This window comes from Phaseolus vulgaris, chromosome 7 (assembly GCF_051622355.1).
Source record: "Phaseolus vulgaris cultivar YP4 chromosome 7, ASM5162235v1, whole genome shotgun sequence".
NCBI classification, from domain to species: Eukaryota; Viridiplantae; Streptophyta; class Magnoliopsida; order Fabales; family Fabaceae; genus Phaseolus; species Phaseolus vulgaris.
Window position 1 is genome coordinate 4,403,987 of NC_143504.1, and position 14,254 is coordinate 4,418,240.

At 29.2% G+C, this 14,254-nt stretch overlaps 1 protein-coding gene across 2 annotated transcripts; it reads left to right on the top strand.

The window, feature by feature from the left end:
- Positions 1-2,392: 2,392 nt before the first annotated feature.
- Positions 2,393-5,689, top strand: LOC137827522 (cysteine-rich receptor-like protein kinase 15). 2 transcript variants are annotated; one of them, XM_068633694.2, is made up of 7 exons: positions 2,393-3,284; positions 3,557-3,676; positions 3,825-3,961; positions 4,061-4,271; positions 4,362-4,599; positions 4,865-5,015; positions 5,143-5,689. In XM_068633694.2, the coding sequence occupies exons 1-7, from the start codon at positions 2,483-2,485 to the stop codon at positions 5,491-5,493; spliced, it is 2,010 nt and encodes a 669-aa protein (XP_068489795.2). In that variant the 5' UTR covers positions 2,393-2,482; the 3' UTR covers positions 5,494-5,689. The 2 variants fall into 2 exon arrangements, with proteins under 2 accessions (XP_068489795.2, XP_068489794.2); XM_068633693.2 differs by having other exon boundaries at positions 4,061-4,599.
- The last annotated feature ends 8,565 nt before the right edge of the window (positions 5,690-14,254 follow it).

Here is a 14,254-nt window from a genome sequence, read left to right on the forward strand (position 1 = left end):
AAGAAAGAAAATAGATGGATGAAGAAGGAAGGAAGGGTTTGCAATAAAATAAGAATGGTGATTAAACCACTAACAATAAAAAAAATATATTGAACATATAAAAATATTTATTTATTTTTTAATTTAAAATTTTAATATATGTTATTAAAGTTGGTTGTTTAATGAAAATATTTTTTTAGTTAAATAATAAAATAATGTAAGGACTGAGTCAATAACATTATTTTTTATCACAAGTAAAATAAATGAAAAAAAAAACAAAAAGTTAATAGAAATTAAAATTATTTAAGTACTGTAACTTTATTTTGTCTGATTTCCTTTAATTTATCTAAATTCGGTACACCTAATAATCACAAAAATAAGAAAATGTCTGTTATTTAAGATCAATTTAAGAAAATATAAATTTTAAAAATTAGAAAATATTAATTAAAATCTAGAAATTAATAGAACAATGAATTAAAAAATATAAATATACCTTTTATTATGAATAAACGCACAAAGATTTTGAACGCTCTTACAACAAATACAATTTTTATCAGTTTTGTATGTATATTATGTTTTTTATTTTATTAATCAGTCTAATATGATCTTGAATGCTCTTACAAAAAATACAATTTTTATCAGTTATATATATTATGCTTTTTTTCATTAATCAGTATAATATTAATGTTTACTCTAGTATAATTTATTCCTCTATTTAATTGTTATAGAAGGATGTTGCACAATAGTAAAAAGAAAAATATTTTTTGGCACCATAGTTCCCTTTACATTCATTTGACAATTGTTTTTATAATAAAATATTATATTAAAACAATAGAAATATTTGAAACTGTCAAAATAACATGAATCTTTTCATTGCGTTAAACTTTTTCCAAAGCATAATTAATAAAAAGTTATACAAAAAAATCCATTTAATTGTATTTAATCGTCAAATTACACAATTGTACATTTTAATCCATTTTCAATTACATTAATGAAACTTTCTCTTTATTCTACTACCTCTTTGTTCCCAACCAAGAAAAGACACGAGGTTCCAATTTAGATGGAAAAAAAATGAAGAAAATTCGATGGGAATTTATTTTTTTAACTTTTCACTCAAATCATCAAACCAATGAAGAAAGTTTCAAATTTATACATAAATCAGTTATGATATAATTGTAATCGATTATGTAAAAATATTTCATTATATTTATTTTAAACTTATACTAAATAAATAATAATATTATAATGAATAAATAATTTGAATTTTAATGTTTAAAAAATATTTTTTTTACTATTTAATAATTAATCTAATAAAAATTACATTTAATCAATCAATTTTATTATATATTTTTACATTAATATGTAATAAATGATAATTAACTATTTGTAAATATATTTTATTATTATAATAAAAGAATAATTAGAATAAAAATATTAAAATAAATAAAATCAAAATAATTTTTATTAATTTTTTGTAATTTATTTAAATATATATTATTGTAAATATAAATTTTTATTTATTAAAATTTTGTAATATTTTAATTGAATTTTATTTTAATTTTAATTTATATTTTTAAAAACTTTTTTGACATTAAATTTTTTTATAAATAATTTTGAAAAGATATTTTAATATACAATTAAATTCATTTTATTCCATCAATCACACCTATTATAAACTTTTTTTTTCTCACTTACCACTCTTTTTCTTTTTCTCAATTCAAACAACTTCAATAATTTTTTTTTTCTTTTTCTCTCTTCTTTTAATTTAGATTAGTTGACTTAGAAAAGAAAAAATTGGATAGATTATGAAACCTATCATTAAATTTAACCTAGGTAAAAAAATAAATAATACTGTTGACTCCTTGTTCTTACATTAAAAAGGTAATCTATTGATTTAGTTCTCCCATATATATTTATTTATTTATTTATATATATATATTAATAATTTTTTTTAAAGTGATGGTAAATGATTATTTTTCCGGTATCAGTATAACTGAGATAGATGTTAGTAACACTTAATAATAAGAAAACTTTGATTTAAAAAAATATATAAAACATCTTAATTTTTTATCTCTCAAATTTATATGATTTTATTACCAAAATGGAATTTGGTATTATGTAGTATAAATAATATTTTTATTTTATGCAATTTCTTTTAAAATTAGAGATTTTTAAGCTCTATATAAGATAGATGTATTATGTAAAAGGTTATATTTTTTAGAAGTATTTCTGAGAAAACCTGTAAAATATACCAAAAGTATTGCACTAATAGTTTTCATTTTAAAAAACATTACATCCACTTGATAGTTATTTTAATAATATAATAATATATGTTGATATGTTAAGTTAAAATATTAAAAAGTTATAATAAAATATGAATGTTTTAAGTATAATAGATATATTTTAGACAGCTATGATCTATATAAGCAAAGGAAAGTTTGGGCATTCATTATCGTACACCCCCAAAGCTTCAATATTGTATCTGTGATTCTGAAATATCAGAATGGCGGTCTCCTTCACGCTTATTCTCTTTCTTTCTTTTTCATTTCTTATATCTCTTGGCAGCGCTCAGAAGTACATATGTGATAACCGCAGCGGCAACTACACAGCCAACAGCATCTACAGCACCAACCTCAACACCCTTTTATCCACTCTCTCTTCCAACACACAAATTCATTACGGTTTCTACAACTTTTCATATGGCCAAAACACTGACACAGTATACGCCATAGGGCTCTGCAAAGGAGATGTTGAGCCAGAGGAGTGCCGCAGCTGCCTCAACAATTCCAGAATATATCTATCACATAGGTGTCCAAACCAGAAAAAGGCTATTATGTGGTCCGGTGATTGCATGTTGCGCTACTCTAACGACACAATATTCCTTAAAATGGAAACTTCTCCTACTTATTACTGGTGGAACGTAGGAAATGTAACAGAAGTGGATCAGTTCAATGAAGTGCTCGGGAACTTAATGACGAGCCTAAGAGACATAGCTGCATCAGGTGACTCCCGTCGTAAGTGTGCTGGGGGGAAAAATATATCTGGTTTAAACTTTCAAACCATATATGGTGTTGTGCAGTGCACCCCTAATTTGTCTCAGCAAGAATGTTATCAATGTTTAGATGTGGCTATATCAGAGATCCCAAACTGCTGCAGTGGCAAGATAGGTGGTAGAGTTCTTAAACCAAGTTGTAATATTAGATTCGAAATTTATAGCTTCTACGGAAATACAACTACATTAGATCCGGAGGCACCTCCTCCCTCCACCAATACCACTTCCTCCATCAATACCACTTCCTCACAAGGTACTTCTTTTTATTCTCAATTTTCCTATAGCCTAATTATTGCATTTAACCCAAACCACACTTCATAATCCACTTTTAACACATTTTCTTCTTTCTGGAGTTTTGTTTTCCTTATTCATCCCATGGAGTTTAAATTATTGCCAGATCTTACTGGTGCTTATATACACTGCCCACTTCCTCTGTAATTAACTTGTAATTATTAGGCATTTTGGTATTTTACAATCCTTCATCCTTGAAATGTCTTACCGGGCAAAGGATTATTGTTTCTGCAGAAAGTGACAACACAACAATAATTGTCATTGCCGTAGTGGTGCCAACTGTTGTCGTTGTTCTTTTCCTCATTTGTCTCTTCCTTTACTTAAGGAGGCTAAAGGCAAGAAAAAATCTTCCAGGCAAGTCCAGTTATCAATATATTTTTATATTTTTATGTCCAATTTAATCCTATATATTCACAGTAAATTAGAAACAGACAAACACCCCCGGATGTACCAATAGCGGTTTCGGAAAACTGACTAGTTTAATTCCGTTTCCCATGTGCAGTTATAGAAGATGATGATGAGGATAAAATTAACATTGTTGAGTCATTGCAATTCAACTTTGACACTATACGAGTTGCTACCGAGGACTTTTCTGATTCTAATAAACTTGGACAAGGTGGATTTGGAGCTGTTTACTGGGTAAGTAACCCTGTTGATTCAGTCGCACATCATAAAAAAAAAGTGCTATAACTGCAGTTACCAAATTATTTACTATACCTCAAACATATATATTTTCAGGGTAGGCTTTCCAATGGACAGATGATTGCAGTCAAAAGGTTGTCAAGAAATTCCGGGCAAGGAGATACGGAATTTAAGAATGAAGTGGTTTTAGTGGTCAAGCTTCAGCACCGAAATTTAGTTAGGCTACTTGGTTTCTGCTTGGAAGGAAGAGAAAGACTACTTATCTATGAATTTGTTCCCAATAAAAGCCTTGATTACTTCATATTTGGTAACTTTATAACTGCTCTTCTATATTTCACTTCTTGCTCAATAAAACCTAATTATTCAGAGTTAAAACTGTTGGCGGCTATATATGCAGATCCAGCCATGAAAGCACAATTGGATTGGGGAAAGCGCTTCAAAATCATTACAGGTATTGCTCGAGGTCTTCTCTACCTTCACGAAGATTCTCAGCTACGAATTATCCATCGAGATCTCAAAGCAGGCAACATTCTCTTAGACGAAGAGATGAATCCTAAGATAGCAGATTTTGGCACGGCAAGACTGGTTTTAATGGATCAAACTCAAGTAAATACAAACAGAATTGTTGGAACCTAGTAAGTATTACAATATCTTATAGCTTGTTGATGGTTGAGAATTTAATTTCAATCAATCATCGAAGAGAACTTTTATCAATAACTTTTACCAAATCATGCATTAGTAAGTGTTTAGTTTGAATCTCAGGAAGTTGTTAGAATCAACCTGTTTCGTATGGCTGTGATAGCGTAAAAACGTTTAACACTAATTCAGATTTAAAGCTGACAATGCCATTAGAAACTGAAACAGAACGAAAATAATAACCCTGTTCATATTGGTCTGTAGTGGATATATGGCACCGGAGTATGCATTGCACGGACAGTTTTCAGTGAAATCAGATGTCTTTAGTTTTGGTGTACTGATCCTTGAGATTGTAAGCGGGCAGAAAAATGGTGGAATTAGTAATAGAGAGAATATGGATGATCTACTGAGCTTCGTAAGTCTTTCTTTTGTCACTGTTATTTCTTCATCACCATTTAAAATTATGGATTAGAAGATTACATGCTCCAAAACATTAATGTAGAAGTGAATCCATGATCATGATCTGATGACAAATTTTTCAGGCTTGGAGAAACTGGAAGGAGGGGAAGGCTATAAATATTGTAGATCCATCACTGAACAGCAATTCACGGAATGAAATGCTGAAATGCATCCATATTGGTTTAATTTGTGTTCAAGAAAATTTAGTTGATAGACCAACCATGGCTAACATTATGCTGATGCTTAACAGCTATTCTTTGAGTCTCCCAATTCCTGGAGAACCAGCATTTTATATAAACAGTAGAACTAGAAGCCTTCCAGAGACGCAGTCATGGGAGTATAATTCAAGGGAAACAGGATCACGTGAAGCGAAACTTATATCAGCTCAAGAATCAGAAAACGAAGCTTCAATAACTGAGCTATACCCTCGCTAGATGTTGGATTCATTCATTATCCATCTTTCTTCTCTTACAACAAAATCTAATGTCTTTATGGCAAAATCTTGTTTAAACACATTTTGTTGTAGTCTAATTAATTTATATCTGTAGTTAATATGCAGTTTCCTTTTTAAATTGTTGATGTATTTATTAAATGGTCTCTAAATATCCAGAAATATCCCATGTTCGATATGATGGTCTCTAAATAAGTCTATATAATGATTTACTATGTGGTGGTGAGATAATTAAATGATTTAAATATGACAAATTAGTGTCTGAAAATATTTAAACACGCAAATAAACAAGAATAAAATGTTCCTGTAATAATAGCTGCGGAGGATGGAAGAAGTGTATATTTATATAGTTTTTCACTGTCTTATCACATGCGGAAAAGGACGGTTCTCGGAGTTTACGACAAGAAAATACGTTTTATTATAGAGGGGTGATAACTCAGAGACAAATAAAATAAAATAAACTTAATGTATAATTTAAAATAATAATATTTTAAGTTGTTAGATATCCTATGTTCTCTCTAAAGAGATAATTTATTGTATATAAAAGGATACAAATCTCATAACTAAGATTGAATTAGAATTAAAATCTAATTTATAATATAAATAATTTTCTTTCTTTTTAACTTAAAATATCAATATATATTATTATATTATTAAAATAATTTGTTTGATTTCATATAATTTAATTGTATTTTTGTTTTCATACTATATCTATGGTAGCCTTTAATTTTTATGTTCTATTATTGAATTAATATTTACATTCTATAATTTAAAGAAAAAACAGTGGTTCAATCAAATAATGCATTTTTAATTCAATTTAAGTGATTTTGTATTACACAGTGAAGATTACGAACTTTGAACGAAGGTGGTGGGAGTCAACGGCGACTGAAGTGCGTAAAGAGAGAAAAGGAAACAAACACTAACAAACAAATAAGCTGTTTTGAATTGGAGAAAGACTTTCCTTTTGGGCAGAAACTATTATCTTGACCCGTGCAGAAACTAGTATCTTGACCCGTACCCGTGCAATGCACGGGATTTTTTTTAAAATATGATATTTATATATATTACATTAAATTTGTTTTCTTACATATAATATATTAAATTATAATATTAGTTATAATAATTTAAAATTAAATAAATTAAGAATGATATAAATTAAAAATAGATACGATTGGTATATTAAAAACACAATATATAAAAAATTTAACAATAATTAATAATTTAAAACACTTAGAAGATAATCAAATGAAATGAACTATGAGGTATATTTATTTTTTATAACAATAATTAACAACAGGATCATATATGTAAAATTATATACTTAATTTATAATATTATAATATTAAAAAAGTAAAGAGAAATAATGTTGATATATTACATTCAAAATTACATCAATTATTACTAAATAATTTAAGAATAGATAAAATTGACCAAAAAGAAAGGTATTATGACCAAAATTATTGATCAATTCAGGATGATGGTAAGTCTCTCATTTGAATATCTTATTTTCATGATGACATGTAATGTTAGAAAAGTAATTAAATAATATTTATTAAATACAAAAATAATAAAATACATTAATTAAATATACATTTTATTTGAATACTCTTCTCTTCATAACAAAATGAGCTCTCTGAATGAAGTTTTATTTTGATATGACTATATTTAATTCTTTTGATAGTTGAAAGAATAAACAATGTGATATCTGTCAGATACAATATGCGTATGAGGTAGTAATGAAAAATGAAAATTTAAAAATCATATATTGGTGGTTGCCTTATTATGCATGTTAACCACATAAAAAGTGGTAAACACATTGTTCTAAAGACAACAAGTCAGAACTTAAAATGTATAATCGTACATGTATGCATGATTTTGGAAAACATTATATGCTTACTTCTTATTATTAAATAAACACTTTTGACATAATACTTGTCACACAAGGCAGCATATGATGAATTATAACAATTATTGTTAGAGAAATAATGCAGCAAATTAATTACTTTTTCACAACTCTATTTAACACTCAATTCAAACAACAATTTTGTAACAATTTTCTGTAAATTGTACAATAATATGCAGAACAACACTTACAAAATAAGATGTACTGTTAAATAGATGCTTTTCTTTAGGTGCTATAATATGAGTGTTGATCAATATTATATTTAATGTCAACACATCTCAATTAGCACAACACGTTAATTGCATTATCGAAAAAAGTAAAAAATAAATAAAAAATCTGAATGTAACCTTGGATAGTTAATAAACACATGGAAATATTTAAAATTATGAAGAATGATTGAGTACCTGTCATAGCTTCTGTGTCAGTAGTTTAAAGAAAATATACAACTCAAGTTAATAGTTATAGAAAAAATAAGATAAAATAATATAATACAATAAATTTAATTAACAAAAACGTCTATTAATTTTTGTTCATGTCATTTGTGTGGTGACTGTTGCTTGTTTTTGTAAACAAAAACAACCAAAATCCTGTCTGAATGCACTACAACAATTAGTTATTTAAATTCAACTAATCTTTTAATGCATAATTTAACGTTTGAATACTTTAACTAATATAAACAGTATATCCAAAGAATGTTCATATGCAATGTATTGTTATATGAAACAAACATAACACAAAAAAACGCATTTGAAGTCGGATCACTTTATTTAGGAAACATTATGTAACAACACATGTGTAAAATATTATAAAACAGAATTTGTGTAAAGTATAATAACTTCATTATTTTCTGTAGTGAATATGCACTTCTATGTTACTAAGTACAATGAAATTCATGTATTAAAACCATTTAGAAGAAAATAAATTATCAAACTAAAATTATAGACAATTAAAATTATTAAATTATTAAAAAGTTATAGATTTATAGATTTATACCTTTTCTGGTTATCCATTATAGTCTTGTTGAAAGATTTACTATAAGAAATAAGAAGAAACATGTTATTACAAAAAACAACGTATATAAATTGTTAAATTCATCTTCATATATTAGAACAAAGAGATGAAAAATAAGAATAGTTTTGGATTACAGAATTTTCATACTGGATATGTATGGATGTAACAATATGTTTCAAACATTTTTAAATATTTCTTGTAAACTAGTTGAATTATTAGTATTTCCATTATCATCCAAAATCAATATTTCAACTCTTTCTTGGATTTCACTTTGGAAACAACAACATATAACTGTCCATATGTAAACACTGGACGTGGTAGATATATACCAACTTTATTAAGCTTTGACCTTGAGTTTTATTTATTGTCATAGAAAAGCATAAGGATATTGTGAATTGTCTTCTATAAAACTTAAAGGCAGACCTAATTCAGAAGGAGTCAAGTTCATTCTAGGAATAAATATTTTATCACCAATATTTTTTCCAGTAATAACTTTGGCACCAATAACATTATTCCCCGAGTGAATTACTTGTAATCTTATTCCATTGCAAAGTCTATTGGCTTGATCAATATTATCAATTTCAGGCATCTATTAAAACCATCCGTGTTGACAACGAATTGGATTTATTTCAATGCGTAATTTTTTTCTCAAAAAAGGTATTGAATGTCAACGTACTTGCGTCTACACTCCTTAACAAAATGGAATAGTAGAACGCATTTTAAACACAAAATGAGTCCTCCTATTTCAATCCCATTTACCATAAGAATTTTTGGGAGAATGCGTTTCAAACGTCACATATATCATTAATCGCTTGCCATCACCTTTACTAAAAAAATAAATCACCTTTTGAGATGCTATATAATCGTCCACCTTCACTTTCTCACCTAAAAACTAAAAACTTTTGGTTGCCTCTGTTACGCAACTGTTGTTTTACCTAAGCAAAAATTTGATCAGCGCACTCGACAATGTAACTTCATTGGTTATCCTCTCAATAAAAAAAAGATACAAATTATTTGATATAGATGCAAACACTTTTTATTTACAAGTTGGGATGTCACGTTCCATGAAAGTGTTTTCCCATTCTGGCAACAGTCTCAGACGCGCAATCCTCACCTTTATTACAAGATATTTTGTCTGCTATTGACATTGACTTACCCATTTCTGTCCAACATTCACTCGATCCACCATCTTCTCCTACTTGTTGATGACTTTTTACGGCAAGTGCACCGCGTTTGTCAGAAGTAATAATTGTCCCTAAGGACGGATATCGATCCCACAAAGAACAGTGAATTATCGAGTAAAATATTCGCTAAATATAACAACAGAACAATAAAAAAGAGTTTGAAGTGATTATGTTGGCACTGATTAATAAGAAAACAAACAAAGAATTAGTTGCTTCAATTGGAAAAATTGGGATTAAGTTTCATCTCTCTCACTCTCATGTATTTTGATTAGCATGTTAATATTAAGTTCTTTAATTGAAATTGATGCCCGTATAAAAATCATTTATATCGATTCCTCGCATATAAAATCCTTAAGAATGTTCCCTAACTATCGATCCCTCGCATACTTATAAGAACAACTTAGAACGAAGCTCAGACGTTTAATAGCAATTAACATTTCAAGTCTATTCCTAGCACTCAAATATGTTAAGTATTGTTGTTTAGGTCCAAACCCTAAAAATACCTCCCGGTCAGATTTAAGATTCTCAATTTGTCACGGAGAATTAAAAGTAAAACAACAATACCAATAATCAATCAAGAACTGAATATTAATATATAAAATATCACCTCAATACATAAGAGTTTGAGCAGATTACTCCCAATCCCAAAGGGTAGAATTAGCCACGCATACTTCTATCACCTTCCATTCTCCCAATTGGGTTACAATTCACTTTATGGTGTTTTCCTCTCAATCTGCCACACTAAGGTTGAGCCTCTAGCCCTCTATTTATCCTAGTTTTCTAGGGTTAGGTTGTTTATTGTGTCGCGCTAATGGGCTAAATGATAAAACATAAAAAGGCCCAATCTTTCTTTCTTTCTTTTTTTCTTTCATTCTGGGACCTTCTATCTTTATCTTTTTGGCTCAAATCATTCATCTTTAATCCAAATCTCCAATCTTCCTCAGAAATCTGCAATTAACACCAAATTTGGGAATAAAATACTCTTATTCAAATAAAGATCATAAAAAATGTAAAAAGGTATAAATTCATAAATTAGGGATTATTTTATATGTAAATTAGCAATAAATCCTCATAAGTGCCTATATTTTAATATGAAATATTACTGAAATTAGACACTTATCACTCTCCCTAACTTAAAATCTTGCTTGTCCTCAAGCAAAGTAAATGAATATATTTGAATTTAAATATCAAACAGCTTAATTCACTAAACAACAAATCAAATTAGAAACTTATGATGCTTCCAATTTCAAATATAGAAAATTATAGACACAATCAATTTCCAGGATAAAATCAAAACAAATAAATGAAAATTCATCAAGGAATATCTTCTCATATGCTCACGGGTAAGTGTTTCTCTTTATTTTCACTGAATCATAACAAATCACAGTTGCTTTTCATTTCATCTTCAAATCACAAACATTTTAGAAACATGAATCTTGAGGTCTTTTACAAGGTTGTAATGAGGCTGGGCTTCCAAAAAATATTGGTTTTTCTTAGATAACAAAATGCACATCTTAAAGAAGAAGAACATACCTACAATTCAATTATAGAGAACATATATGTTATCTAATTACCACTTTCTTTCGATGTCACCTTTTTCCTCATTTTCTTTCTTTTCATGATTTTCATGAAATTATTTTCTATCTTTTTTTTTTTATTTCTTTTGCTTCTTCTGTTTCTGTTTTTTTTTTCAATAATAGGAAAAGATTCTTCCTATTTTCAACTTTTTGAACTTTCAAAATCAGAACCAACCATTCCCTTTTCTATATGTATTGCATCTATGTTCTCCTTCCTTAGACATGCTAAAGGGTAGAAAATTATATCAATAAAGGTTAAGGTGCAATATTAACAAAAAATTTCTTAGCCCAAAGGGGATATAAAAAAAATTGGAATTCTAATATAAAGGTTGGCTTTTTGGCCCTGGCTCCTAATTAACACAAACAAATGCCTCAATCATCTTCATGATCTTTTATGATGCAACAAAAATAAAAATCAAGCAACCACAACTGTCAATTCATCAGTAAAACTCTCAAAACTGTTTAAGGTTCACACACTCACTTGGTTTAAATGGTCTCATTCCTTTTTGTCTTGTCATTATTTGTCCTAATCAATCATCCTGTTAAATTTTCATGTATCATAATTTTAACTACATTTGAATAGGGATTCAATCATATTTTCTTTTCTAACCTGTGTCTAATTCATCTCACTGTTTAATATCTAAACACAAATTCTTTTTTCCACAATTCAAAATTAATATTCTAGTTCTTTTTTATTTGAGAAAAATAAACTAGAAAGCAAACAAATTAAACTGAAAATTTATTCAAGAACGATAATTCAAAACCTAAAACTAACAAACTAACAAAAACAACAAATTTATTCAAAACACAAAATAAGAAATTAAAACAAACTAAAAAAATAAACAAATAAAAAAAACAAAATAACCAAAAAATAAAATAAAATAAATAAAAACTAAACAGAAAATAAAATTTAAATAATTGAAAAGAAAAGAGAATTAGAGAGATAGAACCATATTTTTGCTCAATCCTCTCTTCTATTTTTGCTCAATCCTCTCTTCTTAAGAAGTCATCCAGCTTTTTGTTAAAAATTTTATCTATAGTCTTGCTTCATTTGCTGGATCTGCCCCCTTAACTAATAGAACCTGTCCTCAGGTCAAAATACATAACCTGCAAAATGATTAGGAGGCATACAAGATTTTTTTTTTTGAAAAATAAAATAAACAAAGGTAACAACATAAAACTAAAATGTGGACTGGGTTGCCTCCCAGTAAGCGCTCATTTAACGTCATCTAGCTTGACGCCTGTTTATTTCAAGGAGGATATTTATCTTGTTCCACCCGTGCTTTTGTTATCACTTTTATCCGTCTTGAATATGGCTCTTCAACTTCAATTTTTCCGTCTTTCTTCAATTCCTTGATGACCCATAATTTTCTTGTTTTCTTCCTTCCTCTACCCCTACCTGCGTTGAGCATGATAGGTTGTCCTGGACGATACTCCTCTCCTTCCACTAGCTTTCCTTGATTGTCTCCTTTTGCCTCTAACTTTTCATGACGTATAACTTTCTCCTTTGACTTTGAACTCTTCATCTTTTCACTATTTCTTGGAATTTCCTCTTGTTTCCCAGTCTCATCTGTAGTACACTTGGTTACATCATTAAAAAGATTAAATTTTACCTCTTCATCATGAGACCTTACAAGAATTTCTCCCTTGTCAACATCAACTATGACTTTAGCAGTTTTCATTAAAGGTCTGCCGAGAATCAAAGGGACATCCTCATCTTCTTTCATGTCCAGGATAACAAAATCCACCGGAAATATGAATTTGTCTATTTGCATAAGGACAACTTCAACCACACCATAGGGATACTTCACTGTTCTGTCAGGCAACTGTAACTGCATCTTGGTGGGTTTAACCTCCAAGTTACCTATCTGTCTTAACATGGATAATGGCATCAAATTTACACTTGACCCTAAGTCCAATAAAGCATTATACACAAATAAATTACCAATTGACACAGAAATAGTAAAACTCCCTGGATCCCTGAATTTCTTTGGCAAAGTTTTTGAGAAACTGCTCCCTGCTTCCTTCTCTCCATATTTATTTTTAAAACAACATATCTTCCTTCTAACTTCATCAAAATATGTCTTTTTCTCTGGCCATCCTGCAAAATAATTTTTTGGAAGCAAATTGTCAGAAAATAATCCTTCCTTTTCTTTTTTTATGTTCCTCTGGGATATTTCTTTTGCGATTTCTACAATTTCACAATTTTCTCCCTCTTCCTTATTTTTTTCCTTTTCTTTTTCAACCTTCACCATCTCACCATTTTCTTCTCTAGTTTTCTCATCACCTTCAGTAGTGATGTTATTGCACTGCTCCTTGGGGTTGATGGTAGTGTTAGCTGAGAATTGGCCAATTTTCCCTTCTACAGTTTGTGTGAGTTGTGACATTTGTTTAGCTAGCTGTCCTATCTGAGTTTCCATGCTCCTAATCATAGCCATACTATTTTCCTGTGTACTCACAATCTTTGACAAAACATCTTCCACTTTATTCATCCTGTCAGGAATAGATGGAGAATTCGATTGATGCTGCTGTTGGAAAGGCCCTTGCTTGTTGGATGAATTATAGTCTTGCTTCCATCCAAAATTCTGATTTTGATTATTTTTCCAACCTTGAGGATAATTGTTAGAAAAACCGCCTTGCCTTCCTTGATTGCCCATATAATTCACCTCAACTTCGGATGCGTTGTTCTGATAAGAACAGTGACCATTAGGATGATCACCTCCACAAAAATCACACCTGAGAGGTACATTCTGACTTTGGAGTGATTGAACAGCATGCAACTTTTGGGGTAATTGGGTCATATGTGCGGTCAGTTGCTCAAGTTGCTGTGTCAAAATTTTGTTTTGAGCTAGCAATGCATCTGCAGTGTTTAACTCCAATACTCCTCTTTTTTGATGATTTTGTCTATCATGTTGAGCTTGATAGTCAGTTGTGGCCAAAGCTTCTATAATCCTCGTTGCTTGATCTGCATCAACAGCCATCATTGTGCCACCAGCCGCGGCATCTAGGAGCATCTTTGTATTTGATCTGAGACCATTAATAAATATGCTCAGTTGAGCAATATCTTCA

Coding starts and splice junctions, on each gene's coding strand:
- LOC137827522 (XM_068633693.2), top strand. CDS start 2,483: ATGGCGGTCTCCTTCACGCTTATTCTCTTTCTTTCTTTTTCATTTCTT. Junction 4,600..4,864: donor AACAGAATTGTTGGAACCTA/GTAAGTATTACA, acceptor ATTGGTCTGTAG/TGGATATATGGCACCGGAGT. Junction 5,016..5,142: donor TGGATGATCTACTGAGCTTC/GTAAGTCTTTCT, acceptor CAAATTTTTCAG/GCTTGGAGAAACTGGAAGGA.